We start from the raw sequence: 16,786 nt of genomic DNA on the forward strand, positions 1-16,786 counted from the left end.
TTAATCTGATAACCTGAAAGTTTTCTCTAATTGGATATCATCCTTATAACTGATGGGATGGATGTTATGGCTGCACAGATACAACAGTACATCATCAGTGTATAAAAATACAAAGCGTTTTCATTAAAAATAACAATATTATATAACAACAGATCATTCAGTTCAGGATTTATTTGATGATATTTATACAGGTATACTACTAAAGAACTAAATTTACCACTTAAATAAAATGATCCTTGAGTCTTAATCACTGGCAAAAGATTTGAAACTTTAGTCCGCATTCATAAAAATTTTCGTATTGTCACAATTTTCAGATTTTGTCTATTTAATTGCCTGACAGACAGTTTCTTCCATTGCAAAGATACTTAAATTTAGTTCATAATCAACATTTCCTTATTACAATGACGGATACAGCCGTGATTCAATGTTAAACATATCAGAATGTTTTAAGAAACAGTTTTGTTTTCTGTTAAACATGGAACACTATGGTACACACAGGTGTTAGAACAATCAGTAATGGTATATAACAGACAGCAATATTGTCAAGGTTTCATTTTATGAGGACAGACCAGAAAATCTCTGTGGTTAGTTGTGTAAAAATTGCATGAATTTATGCTTCTAAAGGCTCATGATTGATCAACAAATTTGTAGTATTTGATGGTAATTCACTGAGTTGTAAGGTTTGGTGAATTAGTGGAAAAATAACAGTGTCAGCAAAGGTGACAAAATGTGATGGCCCTTTCGCCAGTTCAATTTAAGTAATTTTGTTCCATACTGTCAAAAGTCTATATTTTTAAAGTCGTTGGTACACCTGTATTTGTTTTCTGTGTGTTGGGCGCAGACCAAATAGGGAAGACAAGGGCATGTGTGGTGTTGTCGTTTTCCAAAGTAGGGTACCTGCAACAGTTAAAAACAAAAAAAAAATTAGATATGGGCAAAATTGTCACCATTTATCAGTAAATTACTGTACCATAAACACTGAAGTTGTAAAGGTACCCCCTTCAAAACAATCTTCAGAAAGAAATGTACACTATTCATTGCACAACACTTTCATTTCACTCTCTCCTCATGCTGCACCCCACTTTTGACTCTCATTGCACACCATAACCAGGAAAGCATATACAAACGTTGGTGGTAATGTGTTATCTTTACTCTGTTATTTGTACCTCAGCAAAGTTTTGGGAAAATTGTACCTTTCAGAGCAATTCTTGATGTAGATACAGTTTTACTTCTACATTTGTAAAAAAATAAATACTTTTATCTCTTACTATTTTTTAATAGAACAACCATAAATATGAGGCAAAATGTTGTCACAATGAGTAATGCTGTCACTTCACAGTGCCTCAGTGGTGTGAGAATTGATTAATTCAATCCCTGCTCAGTCTGTGTGGACTTTGCATGTTCTCTCATTCTCTGCGTTGGTTTCCTCCCACAGTCCAAAGACAGGCAATTCAGATGAATTGGTGACATGAAATTGCCCACTTTGGGGATAGGTTCTGGCTCACCGCATCCCTGCACAGGAGAAGAGGTTATTGAAATTGGATGGATGAATTAACCATAAATGTTTGAAAAAAGAAAACTATAGAGAAACAAAGTGAGTGATGTGTGAACTCATAGCAAGTTTACTAATGCGAGTGAACATCTAACTGTAGAAATAAGTTCTAGCCTCGTAAACAGTGTGTGAATGTCAGCAACTGTGACGTAGTTTAACTTTATTTCATTTTGGTGAATTACCTATTTCCATTTACTCAATGTTAAACTTAGAATCATGTTAAGAACAATTTTCACCAATAATAATATTAAAACAAAAGCTTGAGTACTAATTCTTGGAACTTCTTTGACCTTTATTGTAATTTACTCCTGAATGTTTTTGAATACTGAGAACACATTTTTCTAATTTTATAGTAAAGCTGTTTAGTATACACCTAGCAGTCAAAATGATAAAAAGGTCGTCCACTATGTCAGTCTCGGTGTGCATGAACTCCACACTCACTCTAAAAAATCAAGTTACAGCAGGCTGTTGCTCTTTAGTTGTGTAGCTAGTTTCCTAATTATTCAGTGGTTAGGCAACCAGCTCTGCAGACTTTCTAATCAGAATTATAATGTCAACATTAGAACATTAGATTCAATATGAATTAAGTGGAAACAAGTGGTAAGAAAAAAATCTGAGGACAGCAGTATTAGAGCAAACCCCTGGCCATACTCAACTGTGTAAGTCATTCTCAATACATATAAACATCAACTAAGCTCCATTCCCTGCGTGTGCTATTTTTCGCAAAATGCCATGTCCTACAGGCAGCGTTGCTTCTACTTCCTCCCTAGTTTTCTTATTGGTTTGCTTACTTTCTGCTTTAAAGAGGATTGAGGAATGGAGAATATGGTAGATAGAGGAAGACATGCGTCTGAGGGAGATTGGTGAACCATTCAAGCAACTAGGTTGCTTACGTGGTCAAAAATTTTTAAAAAAAGGGCCTCCTGGGGCCCTGAGTTGAAGCAATCACTCATGTAGAGCATTGAGGAATGTCAGCAGATGTGTTGAGTTATAAGGCCCATGAGTTGCATACCAACAGACAACTTCTTACTAATGTATCCCTTTGGCCTGGGATGGCCATTTCTCTGTCCTATAATGTTTCATCCCCATCATTACCTTGTAGATTGCCTTGTTCTGACCCATCTACATAAATGAACTCAGCTGGGGCACCATTTGCATCAAGCTCTAAGATTATCTAAGACTGATAGAAACTGTCATTTCCACACCTGCACCACAATCAGCAGCACCTGACTCTGATGAAGCACCTGACGGTAATTGGAGCACTCAGCTGTATAAGATGCTCCTCAGCCCCCTCTTGGCTGTAAAATCTCATTGAAACAACTGCCCTCTCTGTGCTAACAAGCACTTGCCATATTCCATAGACCCTTTGTCCTTAGCCTGTTCATCATTCCCTGGTTCCTGACCATTTGTCTTGCTTCCCGAATTCGTCCACAGATCTCCACTTTCACCTTGACTGCTGATCGACTGACCATTCGCCCATCTCCGACAACAAGAACAAGTCTATCCCCTTGGCCCTGAATGAACAATCCTGCACTTGGGTCCTGCCTTCCCTGTATCCTCTGCCACGCATGATGGGAATGTATAACAGTACATATTTAATTTCAAATATTTTGTTTTTCTTTAATTTTTGAGGGGGGTGCGGTGGCGCAGCGGGTTTGACCAGGTCCAGTGGGTCTGGGGTTCGAGTCCCGCTGGGGATGCCTCGTGATGGACTGGTGCCCCATCCTGGGTGTGTCCCCTCCCCCCTCCAGCCTTGCACCCTGTATTGCTGGGTTAGGCTCCGGTTTGCTGTGACCCTGCTTGGGATGAGAGGTTTCAGAGAGTATGTGTGTATATTTAATTTTTTACAAAATGCTTTTCTTGGACAGTGACACGGAACGCTGAAGAAAAGATCAAGTGATATAAAAACAAAGACAAAATCTTATCAATGCATTAAATTACTACAAGAACTGTACTAAGTAGTAAAGCTATAAAGTAAACAAACTTAGTTATTTATAACATTCTTACTGTCACTAGAAGCTAAGAAATTCAGGTGCAATTATACTGATCTCATCCACCATAGCATGTGGTCTTCAGCTCCCATCAAAATGAGTACTGGTGTCACAACCTGTTCCGTCTGCCCTTGTCAAAGTGGGAAATAATGCCCAAAGGCTAGCAATTGATGATATGAAACTAGAGAATTTTTCACTAAAAGACAAGACACAGCTGTAACAAAGAAGAACAGTTGACTCCTAATCTCAGATTTAAAGGACCTGAAACCTTATTAATCGGAGGTGCATTAAGGTAACCCACATCCAAGTTAGCATACTAGAACATAAGAAACAGTGGCCTCATTAAAGTAATCTGGAGCAATGACATTTACTGCCTTATACATCAACACACACACACACACACACACACACACACACACTCGCATTGTCTGAAACCACTTGTCCCAAGCAGGGTCGTGGTGAGCTGGACCTTAACCTGGCAACACAAGGTGCAAGGCTGGAGGGGGACGGGGCACACCCAGGATGGGACACTAATTCGTCACAAGGCACTCCAAACAGGACTCGAACCCCAGACCCACCGGAGAGCAGGCACAGGCCAAACCCGCTGCGCCTCCACGCCCCCCTCAACAGTAATATTTTATCTTAATTTAACTAGAATTTAATACAGAAAATTAAGAACTGGTGTTATATGGCTGTACTTCAAAGTTCTTGTAACAATTCTGGCAGCATCATTCTGTATCAGTTACAGCCTAGACATTGTCTTATATGGACAACCATGCTATACTGTAAAGGAGCATAAGAATTGTCAATCCTGCTTGAAACAAAGGCATGAACCAGCTTTTCAGCATCTTTCCTACATAAAAGTCACCTTAGCTCAACCATACTTTTTAACTGAAGGAAGCGTGGTCTAATGAATGAAGCAACACGAGACAAAAATCCAGTAACATCCAATAAAACACCCAAATTTTTTGTTTTAAATGCAATCCTTGAGTGGAAAACACTGACGTGATTAGATTGAGGATTGCAGCACTATCATCCACTGCAAGGCAGGTCTGGGGTTCGAACCCTGCTTGGGGTGCCTTGCGGCTGACTGGTGTCCTGTCCTGGGTGTGTCCCCTCCCCCCTTGGCCTTGAGCCCCGTGTTGCCAGGTAAGGCTCCAGCTTGTCGCAACCCCACTTGGGACAAGCGGTTGTTGACGATGGATTACTCTTCAACAGATTGATAGTGGTAACGCAATTTGCTAAATAGGTCATCGGGCTTAATAGAAACCTATGACTGCATGACATTTACGTATGAGTGAAAACTCACATTGCGCTCACGAATGATAAAACCCAATGGCAGCATATAAAGTGAAAACAATGAAGCCAGAACAGAACCCTGAGGCACAGCCTATTCAACCATAGACTAGAACCAAGGTATGCCATCACCAGATTTCAGTCCAAACTGTTGGCAATTAGACAAGAACAAAGGGAACCACTGAGGAACAGTGCCTGTTAGTCCAACCAGAGTTTCAGATCTATTGAGTAAGATACTATAATCAACAGTATAAAACACACCATGCAAGTCCAGAAACATAATAACTGAGATATGACCAGTATCAGACCAGACAATATCATTAACAACATAGGTTACAGCCAGTTCAGCATTATGACCAGGGCAGAAACCAAACTGAAGTTCAATGTAGTTTACAATTTCAGAAGCTACATTCTTTTCGAAAATTTATAAAAGACAGGTAATGTCATGGAGAACAGAGGATGTGAAGGAGGCTGAACTCAAGCGCAGGATTGTTTATTCCGTAACGTAGGGCTCGGCTGGTTCTCGTGGTCGGGGATGGGCGTATGGTTGGTCAACTGGCAAACTAAACAGGGGCAAGAATCTGATGTTGTGGTCAAGGGACAGGGCGAGTGGTCATTACCAAGGAGCCGTGGATCAGGTCTAGGGGATGATGATGAGGACCAGGGCATGGGACAAGCAGTGCAAGGTAGTGTTTGAGAGCACAGAGGAGACAGTTGTCTCAAGTAAGCTCCCCCAGCTGGGAAGTGGTGTCCTTTATACCTGATTGCTCTGATTACGGGTGTTTCTGACTAAGGTGCAGATGTGGTCACAACATGTAGGTCCATAAATCTTTGGTTCAGGTCAACATCTGTTTTTAGCAATGGTTAAGTAATAGCAACTGTAAAAGTGTTCAGAAGTCTACCATTAATTAAAAAAGTAATAATATTTACAATAGGTTCTGTGAGAATAGAAGTTGCACGTTTTAGTAATTTAGGAGGGATTGGGTTTGAAGGACAGGTAGTAGATGTCATAGTGAATTGGCACAGATATTTGTTCCATAGTGATTATGTTAAAACTACTTAAACAATGTAGACAACAAATAATATTATCAGAGCCAGATCCCCCTACACTAATTAGGACTGAAATAAACTATGCAGCTGACATCTGGATATTCTCTAATTTATTATGGAAAAATGACATAAATTCATCATTAGTCATTCAAGATACAGAGGACAAGATGTTACACCCCATGCATATATTACAATGGCTGTACACAATAGGTAGATATTTCTTTCACTTGGCACACCGCTGTGTTCAACCCACTTGTATATACTCACCATATTATCACAAACCTTCTCCACAATAAACCCTACTTTAAAGAAAAAAGTTGGTTTTGTTTCCAGGTACCCCATTCCATATACACATTGAGCACCATATTTTTAGCATTTTATGTGCAGTTGCTTTCCGCCCTAGTCTTTACCAAACCTAACATCTGGAAGGAGTTTTAAGATTATGAACACCTACACCATGAATTATGACACAATCATGCATACAGGAATGTGCATAATCATCTATAAAGCTACTAAATTCATTGAGGAAAGAGCAGTATTGCGGCACCTCTCACCGCATTACTCAAGGGCAAACAGTCCCATCTCTCCTGGTTCCAAGAAGCCAGCACGGCCTTCCAAGACCTTAAGCACCGGTTTACCATCGCCCTGATACTGAAACATCCAGACCCAAAGTTGCCGTTTGTTGTAGAGGTAGATGCCTCAACCATGGGGGTTGGGGCAGTGCTTTCCCAGAGGCAGGGAACCCCGGCCAAGCTCTTCCCCTGTGCTTACTTTTCCCGTAAGTTGTCACCAACAGAACAGAATTATGACATTGGTAACAGGGAACTGTTGGCCATTAAACTGGCCTTGGAAGAGTGGAGACACTGGTTGGACGGGGCTACTCATCCGTTCTTGGTCCTCACAGACCATAGGAATCTGGAGTATCTAAAGGCTGCCCGTAGGCTTAACCTTCATCAAGCCCGGTGGGCTCTTTTCTTTACTAGGTTCCAGTTCACCGTCTCCTACTGCTCAGGTTCCAAGAACACCAAAGCGGACGCCTTGTCTCGTCTCTATGACAAGGATCCGACTCCTGACTTGCCATCCTGCCCAGAGCCTGCTTCGTGGCTCCCATTCAGTGGGAATTCACACAGGATCTCCACCAGGCCCAACGGGAGGAACCCAACCTGGTCGACACCCCCGAAGGCAAAGAGTATGTTCCTCCCAGGATGCGTTCCCAGCTACTCCACTGGGCTCATGACACTCAAGCTGCAGGTCACCTGGGAGCCCGACGGACTGGGGCCCTCCTTGAAAAGATGTATTGATGGCCTTCTCTAGGGGAAGATGTACAAGAATTCGTGGAGGCGTGTGAGGTATGTGCCCAGTCCAGGACTCTGAATCAGAAACAGGCAGGACTGTTGGAGCCCCTTCTGGTCCCAGCCAGGCCCTGGTCTCATGTGGCAGTGGACTTTGTCACAGACCTGCCACCCTCAGACGGTAACACGGTAATCCTTGTTGTCCTGGACCGATTCTCCAAGTCATGTCATCTGCTTCCTTTGCCCCGACTTCCCACTGCCATGACCACGGCTGAGTTGCTTTTTCAGAACGTCTTTTGGCTCTTCGGGTTACCCAAGGATATTGTCTCTGACCGGGGCCCTCAGTTCGTGTCTAGGGTCTGGAAGGCATTCTGGCAGAAACTCGGAGTGGCTGTAAGCCTCACATCCGGGTACCATCCACAAGCCAACGGACAAGTCGAGCGGTTGAACCAGGACCTCGGCCGGTTTCTGAGGAGCTACTGTGGGAAGGAACAAGGTCAGTGGTCGCGTTTCCTGCCCTGGGCTGAATATGCCCATAACTCCCTTTCTCACTCCTCTACAGGCCTGTCTCCTTTCCAGTGCGTCCTTGGTTATCAGCCTCCCTTGTTCCCTTGGCAACCTGCATCCTCAGAGGTTCCGGCTGTGGATTCTTGGTACCTGCAAAGCGAGGTGGCCTGGTGGGCGGTGACAGACCACCTCCAAGAAAGCGTCCGCTGGTATAAAGAACAGGCGGATTGACACCGCCGCACCTTATCCTTCCAGCCGGGGCAACGGGTATGGTTGTCCACGAGGGACATCCGCCTTCGATTGCCCTCCAAGAAACTCAGTCCCCGGTTCATTGGTCCCTATAAAATCTTGCGGAAAATCTCCCCAGTCATGTACCGGTTAGAATTGCCCCCACACCTGTGCATCCACCCCACATTTCATGTTTCTCTTCTCAAACCCTACAGTACTTCCGTTCTCCAGGCCACCCGAGGTGAACCTACTCCTCCCTCACCGGACGTGGACGAGGAGGACACCTACACCGTCCGGGCCCTCCTTGATTCCCAACGCAGGCGTGGGGGGCTGTACTATCTGGTAGACTGGGAGGGGTATGGCCCTGAAGAACGTAGCTAGGTGCCAGCCCACGACATCCTGGACCCATTGCTCATCGCCGAGTTCGACCAAGCACATCCTGATAAACCAGCGCCTCGTCCTCGGGGTCGCCCTCCTTCCAGGCGCCACAGGGCGGCTGGAGCCGCTCGTGGGGAGGGAGGTACTGTCACATCCACGCCCACAGCACAAGCACCTGACTCCGCACTGACTCACAAGTAATCACTCACCGTATAAAGACCCTCTTCAGCTCGCATACCCCTGCGGAATCTCGTCAGGGACAACCGCCCTTTCCCGTGACACTTCGTGCACAAGCATCGCTTCGTTTCACGTCCTCCGGTTTTTGACTCTCGCTTCATTTCCCGACCACGTCCACGGATCCTCGTTCCTGTCCTGTTCGCCATTCGACCGACTCTTGGCTACGTCTCCCGACCTCGTCCATGGATCTTCGCTCTGACCCTGACCGCCGATCGACCGACCCTTCGCCTGTCCCCGACACCGGAAACTTGCCTCATCCCTCATCGCTGGACAAACAACGCTGCACTTGGGTTCGGCCATCCCGGCTCCCTGTGTTCCCCGTGACAGAACCACACTAGTATTGTAATTCTCCGTTTTTGCTGATACAGAGTTCTGTTTCTCAGCCTTAATGTAAGGCTTACAGACCGATCAATAACTAATCAGTAATATATTTTCTCAAGTCAGTTTTTAATTTAGTGTTTTTTCTGCTGTACAGGCAACAAATTAATATTCATATAATGATAATCTTTTGCTGCAAAATTCTAAAATTTGATTATCCAGTTGTTGTCTCTTTATATTTCTCTAATACTTTATTCCAAAACAAGTTACAATATTTTACCAATTTATACACCTGGGTAATTTTCATTAGAAAATAAGCACCTTATTCAAGGGTACCACTGAAAGAGATGGGATACAAACCTGGGTCCTTCATGTGTAAGGTGATAGCTCTACCTGATATGCGATCAGCTGCTGCCATGTGCTGTTTTCTAGATATACTCATTGTAACAGAGTAAATATAACTCATTATATCTAGTTAAATACATTTTTTGTTATGCCTGGCATCATTTAGTTTTACAGAAATACATTTGTAAATAATTACTGTATTACATTTCTATAACACTCTTTTTGTTACTTTAGTTTTTTAAATTTTTGCTTCTTTGAAACATTTTCTCTCCATAAAATTTCTGCATTACATGTCTCTCCACAAAATCACTTCCACACCGCAACCTCAAAAGCTATGTAATTAAACCTCCTTACTGTTAGCTGGCCTCTGTGGATTTCACTGGCTACTATTTATTGTTCACTGATCAGTTTAGTGCTGTTTTTTTTTTGCCTTCATTCAAGAAGTGTTGAATGGTGACCTGAGGAAAAAAATTAAGTAATTTTCGTAATTTTTAGGAGAATTTGGTTAAATTGTTCTTAAATGGATTTATTGGGTAGGTCACTAGTTAAGCATATAGACTGTGACAACAACTATGTGTGGAGTTTTCATGTTGTCCCCATATTGTCAAGGGTTTGCTCCCATTGTCACAAGATGTGTTTCAGGTGAACTGATGACAGTAAATAAACTATAGTGTGTGTGCGCTCCATAGTTTTAATGTACAGATTGCATGAAATTTTCTATGGTGTATTTAGCAATATAATGTATTGTGTCTGTCACCCTGGAAAAAATGTGTTGGCTAAATATTACATTAACATTTACCATCACTTTGGGGGAAAATGTCTGCTACATTAATAAATCTGAATTACTGCACAGTTGAGATTAAGCATTTTAGAACTCAGCTCTGGAACATTTGCCAAGGTATTGTCATGTCCGGAGGTTACACGGATGTAAATGGTGACGTTATTTATTTGTAGCGTGCAAAGGAAGAAAGAAATTGCCAAAGTGAGATGAGGAACGTGGAGCAAAAAGACGCACAGTGTTCTCGTAAGGGAAACTGTCTGAGTAAACAGACACATGACTTGGACTGGACAGGGACACGAGACTGGGAGAAGAGCACAGAGGACAGACGCAAATGGGACTAGAGCCTCAGATTACAACACAAATACACTGTGAACAGGACTTTAGAAGCTGGTGAGCAGAGATGGAATGAGAATCACTATCAAATCACCAGGGAATACACTAAATAGCTAATCAAGAATACGCAACTAGATATTTATCCGTCACTCTTTTTATGATGCTGAGAATTTGATGCTTTTTGAGTTCAAGTGTGCTTGATGTGGCTGAGTGGCTCTGGGGGACACACCCGTTATGTTCATTCCAAGTCTGCTTTTCAGGGATCGTGACCAGTATGTTAGGATTTTTTAATAGTTCATTTAAAACTGCAAGTTACATGCAGTTGCAAATGTCTTGTAAAGGTTAGAGTAATGGTCATTAGATTAATTTTATTTTGGCAACATACTTTCCTTTACTACACATATGGTAAGGGTCTCACAGCCACCAGACTGGCCTCCAAGCCCTGGCTATCTTTGGAGACTCCCGGGTCTTAAACATGGGTGGATGCGAGACTAATGATCTCTGACTAGGTTTTATTGGGATATTGTTTCGGGTCCAGGTGGGCCTGAAGTTGAGGGGGGATGTGTTAGCTGGTGGGTAGTGAAACCCTGGCAAGGGTGGGATGAGCTTGATGGACAGCTCCCCACTGCCAGCCCCTATCAGGCCCCAATACAATGATTGTACTAGCTGCTGCAAATGGAGAGGAATAACAAAGGACATAAAAATATGGTCTGAGGACTATTTGTAGAGTGCATGTTATTGTTCTTGTTTTGTGGTTTGGTTCTATTTTGGCTTTTGTTTCTAAATAAAATCTGTTTTGATGGTAAAACCAGCTGTCCTGTGCTTTAATCTGCCCATGAAGCTGCCTCAGCCCGCAACTGCCGCAATATACAGTATAGTGTACATTTGCATCGTATGTAGCATCTGTATCATGAAGAGAAAGGAAGGAATATTGGAGAAAAAAGATATAAAAGACTTTTCTTATTTATGTATATAAATTAGACACAATAATCAAGTTAACTAGTCTGCTAGTTAAAGAAAACAGGTCAGACAATTCAGATAAGTTAGAATTTTAATAATATATCACAATGTAGAGCACAACCACCTTGAGGGAGGTGAACACATGTATATGAACTAATAGTGTTAATTTCCACAATGCTCAGTACCAGACAGTTATAAACTTTGGATTGATAAGTACAAATTCCAAATAGGTCATTGATAGAAAAAGCTATGCAATTGTAAATCAGATTTTAAAGTGTATATTCTACTACCCACAATCATTCACTAATGCAATGAAACACATACATACATACTCTTACATAAAACTAGCAATTTCAAGTCACCAGTTCATTAGAAACATATATCCTTGGAGGATGATGATGCTGGAGTACCTGGAGCAAACCTACACATACTCTGTGTTAAACTACTTATGTTAAACTACTATGTTTAGTTTGCTGATGCAATTCGTAAATTGGATAATTTGATAATTTCTTCCTATTACAAACAAGCTTATCTTGTATCGGGGACTGGTGACATCCAAGCACACAGTAGAAACCAGCAGTGAATGGAGCACCAGGCTATCAAAGGGTGGGTGTGTCCACATGGGAACATGCACATGAAGACACACACACTCTCTCTCTCACACATGCACGAAAACACATTTGCAAGCACACACTTTCTGTTTAGTATTATCCAATCAGTCACCCTAAGCAGGCTCTTACCTTATGACTGAAGGGGTGGCATTCATCTCCAAGCATCCCTCTTGGGGTGCACATGCGAAGCCCACGCAGCCACAAGCTGACAGCACAGCAGGTCCCCAGGTCACACTGCATATCTCTTTCACATGCCTCCAGGGATGGGAGGGGATATCAGACACAAGCAGTAAAAAATAAAACACCATGCGTTACAAGCAATACCAAAGGCAGGAAAGAATAAAATGGCAAAAATGGATGAAGTGTATTAATACCTCATAATATTTAATAGTAAGCTACCTGAAATCACAGTATCATTTCTATTATCATTTAAGATTCTTGCAGTACGTTTCACAGAACTTAACACTTTCCAAATGTAACTCTCACTTTCGCTGTCTCTCTTGTTTCTCACTTTTGTTAAGTCTGTCTTGCTTGCAGGGGTCCACAGCCAATCCTGGAATCATGGGGTGTAAAGCAGGTGGATACACCCTGGACAGAATGGCAGTCTATCCTTGGCTATCTCAGTTAATCAATCAATCATACACAATTCGCATTGTCCAATTCACAATGAGCTGCATGTTTTTCAACTGTGGAAGTAAACCGAAATATCCAGAAGAAACCCACACAGAAAACAGGGAGAAAATGTAAATTCCACGCAGGCTGAGCTGGATTCATAACTATGGCCAAACAACCTTGGTGCTGTGAGGCAATAGCACCAGCCGCTACATTGCTGTGCCACCAAGTATTTAACCGCAACCTAAATATTTCATGCATTTTAAAGAAGTATTTTAGGTCTGCATTTTATATTGTTAATTTTAATTTATTAGGTTAATTTGTTCATTGTTTTATCAAATCCACCTATTCTGTTCAGGGTGGGTGGAGCCTATTCTGACAACTGGTAATATCAAACATAAAGCAGGAACCTGCAGAAGATGATGCACCACAGGGCACACATCAGTGAGACATTTGCACACATACAGGGGCTGTTATAAATCTACACACACAAAACGGAATCTCCTACTGCATCGCAAATTTTATGAATAATTGTGTAAGTTCAAGTCTGTGAAAAAAATGCATTTTGTATTCCAAAAAAAAAAAACAAAAATTCTAAGAATAAAAATTCAAGAAAAGCATGCACTTACATTACCTAGTTTACTTGGAATACTGAGTTTTTTTCTTAATTACTACATTTTGAATTACAGTTCTCAGTAAAATTTCCAAAAATTACATTTAAAACTTTTCAAAATTGTGTACTGCAATGCTGTAAAGAAAACTTTACCAACTTTATTTTGTGTTTAATTTTGTATTTTATTGTGATTTTGTACTTTATTGTTAAAACATGGGGTTATGGTGTTTTATTCACCTAAGAACATGGACAAAATGTCATAACCTGTAGAACAGTTGAGAGGCATTTGTTCTTCACTTCTCTTGGTTCTTTCTTATGCAGAGACAACCAGCATTTATCCTACATACATCTTAATTGAATTTGACAGTTTATGGGTCCAGCTTTCTGACAATGACAAAAAAGAAGGAGGGTGGACCCTTGTATAACTGTCTGCATGATTCATTCCTCTCAAAGATAAATGTATTACCAAGAAATATAATCCAGCTTTCTCACTACTGTAGATGAAAAGAAATGGTTTCACGTTCAATATTTGAGGATTCAGAGTATTCTGTTCACACACCTTCAGTAATCTCCTTTATAAAATAAAGTGAGAAAAAAAAATAAAATCAAAGCCCCTCTAAATTTAAACAAGGTACATGTGCAAATAGTTAATCTAAATGACATAATTTATTCAATGAATTATACATGTATATACAGTATAAAAACAGTCTTGAAACTTAAAGAACTGTGTTTAAGGTCTGACATATTGGGTTTTAGTCTGCTTCATTAACCTTACTAAGAGAAGAATGCTAGCCCACCTTTGGTCCCAACACTTTGTAATTAATATGTGCTTCTGTTAATTTTCCTTCCAGTTTCTTTTGATAATCCCTAGTTTTTGCTTCAGGTTGTGACTTGTGTTAAGTTGCAGGGCAGCTGTGTATTGCTTTGCAGTCATACCTCTCCTTTTTACATGACACTCTCCCAATATTACAAAAAAGATCTAATTTCTTATCCAGAAATGCACTGGATTAATTTATTAAACTTGGTAAGTATACTTTAATGTTTAATTTTCCACTTTTTTAATTGAATTTACTGGTTGTTCGCTATTATTATTAGTATGTAAATACAAAGCTGTATAAATAGATTTAATACCGTAACTTACTTGGAATTTATTTAAGATCAATATTATAAAAGTAATACTGAAATCTAAAAATCTGACTGAAATCTACATTTGTACTAATATAATTTGCACAAATAGGCCAGTTATAATAAAATAAGGTAACATCACCCAGGCAGCGTTACCGCAGAAAAAATCTTGATGCCAGGCTAATGAAGGACACATTTCATCCATTCACAGTAAGAGTGCACTGTAAATTCTAACCCTGTATATGCTGACAAGCTTATCTAATCATTTTAGTTAAGATAAGGTAAGAAGGAAAGAAGTAAAGATCAGTGCATGTAAACTTTGGAAAGCCAAATTTCTAACTTCTCTTGTTGACATGTTCAAAAAGACCATATTTTTAAATTATTTCGACACTACTAACTTATCATTCGAATCAGTAATTATTTAGTGTTAAAATACCGTGCCAGGAATATTTTGAACATTCCGGATAAAGTTAATAAACGCAAGCAAAAACTTTTCAAAGTTACAGACTAATTTCTAAACAAAAAATTTTAATATGGAAAAAAAAAAAAAATTGCACCACTACTGAACTTAAGATCTCTACTGCAGTCTGAAAGCAGATGTGGCTGAAAGTGTCAGTGAGACTCACCCCTGTAATGACTGCCCCCGTGGAGCAATTGAAGGAATCCAGCAAGATAAGCAGCAGCAGGACCTTCAGCATGACTGCAGTGGGAGCAAGCGATTGCAGTGCGATGCAGGAAGCCACAAAATGCAGCTGGACTCTGCAGTTAATAGTGGGGTGATGCAGCGTAGCGTTCCTCCTTTACAGGACCATAGAGGTTAACTTCTGCCTGTAGGTTTTCTAGCGTTGACCGCTCCGTCACCACTAGCAATCCAGCTTATTGAAGGAGAGCTTTGAGTCCCTCTCTATCTACCCCTTCCTGCATGTTAGCATCTAAAAGACCTCCCCCTTCTCTCCCTCAGAACTTTGTCATCTCTGTTGGCACTAATGATGCTGCAGTTCCCTGACCCTGAATATACAGTTTTTCCTATTGCAGAAGTCACTATTTTACGTGTGTTCTCACAATCTGTGCTTATTATTCAAAGGAAAAGAACGATTGCTAGTTAATATTCTGTATCATCCATCACACAGAAGAGGAAAAATGTAATTCCACCTGGAATCTGAAACAGGAGGAAGTTACCTAGAATGTGTGTGAAATAACATTTAGCTGTTTTACTGTTTGTTAAGTTTCGGGGGTATATGGCATTTTGCACTTTATGTTTGTAATCACAATCGACTGTAAATGCATTGAAATTAATATAAACAACAGAAAATAAATTCTACTACTGACTCTGTCACACATGCCATCCACAATATATAGAGTAGTTGGCACTCCCTTCATACAGAGCTGGGTGCAGACAAGTTAAATTTTCTCTGTTACTTGTACCTTGTAAATTTCAAGAAAGCTGCACTTTTTAGAGTAATTTCGGCATTAATTATTTTTACGTTCACTCAAATACATTTGCAATAAATTTGCAAAGGAACAATATGTATGAACTGTTTTGTATCACCCTCTTTTTGTTGCTTTGGTTTTTTCTTTCATTTAACATTTCAACTTTCTCTTGAAAGTTAAAAGAAATTCTCTTGGACATCAAGCTCTGTTAATTTCTGTGGATTACACTAGCCATCAATTTATTTTTGACCAGTCAGAGTTTATTGCTTAAATTCATTCATTTCAGGAGAGTTCAGAACATGAGAAAAACATGTTTTTATACATAAAAGTTGGATTAAATGTGATTTTTATGAAAGGTTAATTTTGGAGTTTATTTGAAAAGGGTTCTTGAACCGAGTTATTCATTTAATAAAATGGACTGTAGTAATAGATTACATTTTGTATTTTACTAACATGCAAATAGTAAGAGTCTGAAAAGAAATGAAACATGTTCAGTGTCATCTCTGTGGGACAACTGTCCCTTCTGCATACTCAATCTGTTTCTATCACCCTCGCCCTGTTTCCCTGCCTCACCGCCCCAGCCCTGAATCCTTGTCGCCAAGTTTTGACTCTCGTCTTTGACATTGCTTTGGACTACGACCCCGATCTCAGACATCCTTCAGACCGACGTACATCCATTGGTTCTTTCACCCACACCTGTCCTGGAACATGTCTTTAGTCTTGCTCTTCGGATAAACGAACAAACAAACGTGTTATTCGCCAAAAGATTTTTGTTGTGCTCAATGAAGAGTTGGGATTAACCAAGTTCTACAAAATTTACATTTAATTCAATTCAAATACTAATTGTACACTCATCATCGATATGCAAGTAATGACCAGCAAAGCAGTAGATAGAAGTTGTATTTTTAGAAGGTAAGTTTTACTTTATTCTGTTGACTTTAGTATTTTGCTTTACTAAAAAAATACATCCAGGGAAATGCTATGCCAAATGATCACCTGTGGTGATGATAATGCAGCAGATGTTTGAGTAATAATTTTGGAAAGTTATCTGATGTTATAGTAGCTTAATACTAAATGTAACTTTTGAATTCTGCACACATTTTCCTAATTTCATATTTGTGTGTTT

General features: G+C 40.5%; 1 protein-coding gene across 1 annotated transcript; it reads right to left on the reverse strand.

The window, feature by feature from the left end:
* Positions 1-777: 777 nt before the first annotated feature.
* prok1 (prokineticin 1) lies at positions 778-14,927 on the reverse strand. Its single transcript, XM_018741966.1, has 3 exons — positions 14,856-14,927; positions 12,009-12,134; positions 778-897 (listed from the first exon to the last, which is right to left on the reverse strand). Exons 1-3 carry the CDS (start codon positions 14,925-14,927, stop codon positions 778-780), a joined length of 318 nt encoding a protein of 105 aa, XP_018597482.1.
* Positions 14,928-16,786: the final 1,859 nt, after the last annotated feature.

The sequence above is a fragment of the Scleropages formosus genome, chromosome 25 (genome assembly GCF_900964775.1).
Source record: "Scleropages formosus chromosome 25, fSclFor1.1, whole genome shotgun sequence".
In the NCBI taxonomy this organism is placed as follows: Eukaryota; Metazoa; Chordata; class Actinopteri; order Osteoglossiformes; family Osteoglossidae; genus Scleropages; species Scleropages formosus.

Coding starts and splice junctions, on each gene's coding strand:
- prok1 (XM_018741966.1), bottom strand. CDS start 14,927: ATGCTGAAGGTCCTGCTGCTGCTTATCTTGCTGGATTCCTTCAATTGC. Junction 12,135..14,855: donor CGGGGGCAGTCATTACAGGG/GTGAGTCTCACT, acceptor CCATCCCTGGAG/GCATGTGAAAGAGATATGCA. Junction 898..12,008: donor GCCACCCCTTCAGTCATAAG/GTAAGAGCCTGC, acceptor TAACTGTTGCAG/GTACCCTACTTTGGAAAACG.